Source organism: Limulus polyphemus, unplaced genomic scaffold (genome assembly GCF_000517525.1).
Source record: "Limulus polyphemus unplaced genomic scaffold, Limulus_polyphemus-2.1.2 Scaffold691, whole genome shotgun sequence".
NCBI lineage: Eukaryota > Metazoa > Arthropoda > Merostomata > Xiphosura > Limulidae > Limulus > Limulus polyphemus.
Genome location: NW_013666301.1, coordinates 449444 through 453383, shown reverse-complemented (window position 1 = coordinate 453383; position 3940 = coordinate 449444). Strand labels below are relative to the sequence as shown.

At 28.3% G+C, this 3940-nt stretch overlaps 1 protein-coding gene across 1 annotated transcript in view; it reads right to left on the bottom strand.

Annotated features, from left to right (window-relative positions):
• LOC106459995 (tropomyosin-like) overlaps positions 1–3940 on the bottom strand; it is a 57971-nt gene that overhangs the window by 6490 nt on the left and 47541 nt on the right. Inside the window, exon 4 of the mRNA XM_022386588.1 lies at positions 3321–3438. Coding sequence (XP_022242296.1) covers positions 3321–3438 — 118 coding nt within the window. The remainder of the gene's footprint in view (positions 1–3320; positions 3439–3940) is intronic.

Below are 3940 nucleotides of genomic sequence, written 5' to 3'. Positions count from 1 at the left end.
GAAGTTATCGAGATTTTAAATTGCTGTGATTTATAGCGTGTATTATAAAAGTTGTTAAGTTTAAAGTGATGAGAAACGTACTGACTTTGGAATTACTGTGCACTAAAAGTTTGTATTGAGAAAGAATAAACTGGTTTAATCAAAACAGGACTTGTATCTCTGAAGTTCCCCGGAAAGAATTTCTGCCGGAAATTAACAAACAAGCAGATACATAACATTCAGTTTTTTCTTCTTCTAAAATTTAAGGTATAAAATAATGCAAAAATGTTAAAGTTTACATTTCTGGTGCTGCTTTGATAAAACTAAATTTATTCATTACAATATTTTTGTAATATTTAACTTTCTGATCATTAGAACTGGAAAAATCATAAAGAACAAAGTCAGTTGCAATATACATAAAACAAGATAAACTTAATTAATATACATAAAAACATTAGGTTATTATATTTTTATCATATGATAGATAACACACACTGCCTAACTACAATAAACAAATTAAAATATTTGTCAGATATTCAAATAGTTTTAGTTTAAAAGGACTGTCAGTTATATTGAGGGCATATCAGTGTTTTCTGATAAGGAGACATGTCACAAACATATGAACAGAGAACTTGTTACCTATCAAGATTGGTTTGATGTTTAATGTTATTTTTGCAAGAAGAATTGTACAAGCGTAAAGATTTAATAGAACTGGTTTTATATAATTCCCTGGTGTTCCTGGGTGCTCGTGCAAAGTAGCATTTAATTTTGCTGATGTAGGAGCTTTATAATCATCATATGTCTACATGTATATACTTTACTAACTAATAAACAACAACCTATCTTCATCAATGCTATACAGCAGTGTTTTCCAACTGGTGGGCCACAAGAAGGCTTAAGATTAGATGACAATATTTTAAAACGTTTCAAAACAGCAAAAATATAATACAAACTACATAATAACTATAAATTGATGTCATATGCATGAACCCAGCAAAGCAACCATGAAACAACACTGCCATATGTGCAGGAATGAAGGAAATTTCTTGAGCTATGTTACTAAAAATGTTGCTATAAGGTGTATTCAATTAAGCCTTTGTAATACATTCTAAATATTTTTGTCTATTTATTTTTAACCACTTTGTGTTATTCCTTATAGAGCAACATAGACCACTTCATTTTTATATCTATGTTTCACTACAATTATTCATGTTTTATGCAAGTCAAAACTAATTCTCTTCATGACTTTTGTCAGTTGTGATAATTGTACTATTTCTATACCTAATTAAATGCTAAACATTAATTACATATCAGCTGAAATTTTAACAAAAAAAACAAACATGGAAATTATATATATTTCTCTTAATTTGTCCACTTTATATTTCAAATAATGAGCATTAAAAATAGCATATTTGAACTGTAACAATAAAATTTTTAGATCTATCTTGTTTCCCACAAATCCTGCCCAGGTAGCTCTTGTTCAATACCAGAACTCATTGGTTGGGATGAAAAAATAAGAGACAAAAATCAAATTGAAATGCTATATATATATATATATATACATACATACATAGTACAAGAGTTATACAATTTTGGTCTAAATGCAAAAAGCTGGCAATGTACTGGAAACCAATAGTCCTAATATATGTGATAAAAATAAAATCTGTGTAATTACAAGTGTCCCCCCCCCTTTCCACTCAATTTGCTCATTTCAGATTTAAGATCACAGATTTGTAAAAATAGCATTTCAGATCTATCTTTTGTCTGCAAGTTCTGGTATTGAACCAAAGGCCTCCAGGATAATAGCTTGTGAGAGACAAAAGATCGATCTAAATGCCATTTTTATACACCTCTGATATGAAATCTGAAATAAATAAATTTAAAATGGATGCAAAAAACACATTTTTATTGTTACTTTCATTTCCTTAATCAAGTTATTCCCTAAAAATGAATCTGATAAAACATTTACAATTACATCTATGAAAGAGGTTCTTATAGTTTATATCACCCATTTTAACTTCTTATGTGCATATATACATGAGATGGTATATACCAGGGTTACATGTTCATATTAAAGAGTGCAAGACTGATTATTTCCTCTACATCTAACACTATAAAATAAGCTGTTTGTTGAAAAGCAGTGTTAAAGCTGCAAAAGCACTTCCAGCAAATCAAAATCAAGAATATAAATGAAAATAAATGATATTTCAAACTTGGTAGTGCTTTGAATATTTATAAACTAAATATGTTTGAGAAGACCACATCCATATATATATATATATATAATGGATCACATCATTTTCATATTTTCAATATATATATATATAAATGTAAATATACCATTATATTCAAAATATTTATGATAAATTAGCTATTTTAACTAGTTTCTCATCTAATTCACAATATAGTTGTGGCATATAAAATATACCTAGGAAACAATAAAAATGTCAAGGTAAAAGGATATGATTGCACAAGACTAAAATAGCTATGGCCATTAAACTTATGAAATACTTAGAAAGGTTTGAATATAGTTCTCTGGAATTAAAAGAAAAAACATTATAGCAATGACTGATACAACATGTACATGTAAGTTTAGTACTGCATCTATAATATATTTGATCTAAACCAGTGGTTGCCAACTACTAGTCCATGGACTGGTGCTTGTCCATAGGGAGATAGTTTCACAATACAGTTGAAAAAAATGTTTTAAAATATAGCTATTGAAGTATATAGTTTTACAGTGTCATTTAAAAGTACTTAAAGAAGTTAATATTGTATAGAGCAGTCCATGAAATTTTGGGTTTAGAAATAACTGGTATAAACCACTCACAGGTTTTTGTCTATTTGACATTTAGCTCTTGATAAATCACTTTATAATAAAACTTGCAAAATGGCTATAATAAGATAGAATGGTTAAGTTATTCATAAAAACCATTGTACATCAAAAACAAACAAGGACAGGCAGTTTTTTTACCTACAAGTCACCATTTACTGATAATGGTGGGAAAACACACAAGCAGTATTTATTCTTTTACATAAAATATAAATTTATTCTTTTTAGCTGTTTTTATAATTGCTGTACAAGAGAAAGGGAAGAAAACTTGCTGGTTGAAAACTACTAAATGTATAAATTAATGTGTATTTACTATCCAAGATAAGAGTACCAGAACAGGAATTAAGATACAGAACATTAATGCAATATTTCCAAACCTTGTATAGTATATCAAAAACAAAGTAACAAGATTAGACTGTACTTAAAATTATGCAAGTAATAAGAAAGCAGTTCAGTCCAATTTCCATATAAAACTGATTATATACCTAATACAAAACAATCTACCTACCTCTTCATTATTTTTCTCCGATTCTGTTAATTGTGACCTAGTTTGGTTTAACTCCGTTTCTAAAACAGATTTCTTGTCATCATCTAGGTTTGTTTGGTTTTCCAAAGATTTGCGTTGCCTGTTAAGTATTCAGAAATTTAGCAAAAGCTTTTTGATTCTCATGACTGACTAGAATTATTTATTTCCCCCCCAAAAAAAGTATGAAATTCTTAATCACTCATAATCATTTAACTTTAAGAATTATAAAAATATAAAAACCAAAACCGAGCACAACCCTAGTATAAAAAATGTAAAACTCCGAAGTCTAACATGCATGCTATTTTATAAATTCTCTAACATTAATAAAAATTGTGTTATATTTGTTTTGCTAAGGATCACGTTTATATTTCAAATCATTATCCTGAAGTTATAAACTAAAGATTCATCTAGCCTGAAGTACAATTTAATCTTAATATTGGTGACTAATTTGAGCTACAAGTTAAACTAAACTGGAGATAGGTGGATGATGGATAAAGATAATATTTTTATCACTACTATGTAACGTAGTAAAATCTATGTACATCTGTCTACACTTGGAATATTGTGTTCAGTCTTGGGTTCCTTACCTTAGAAAAGACATT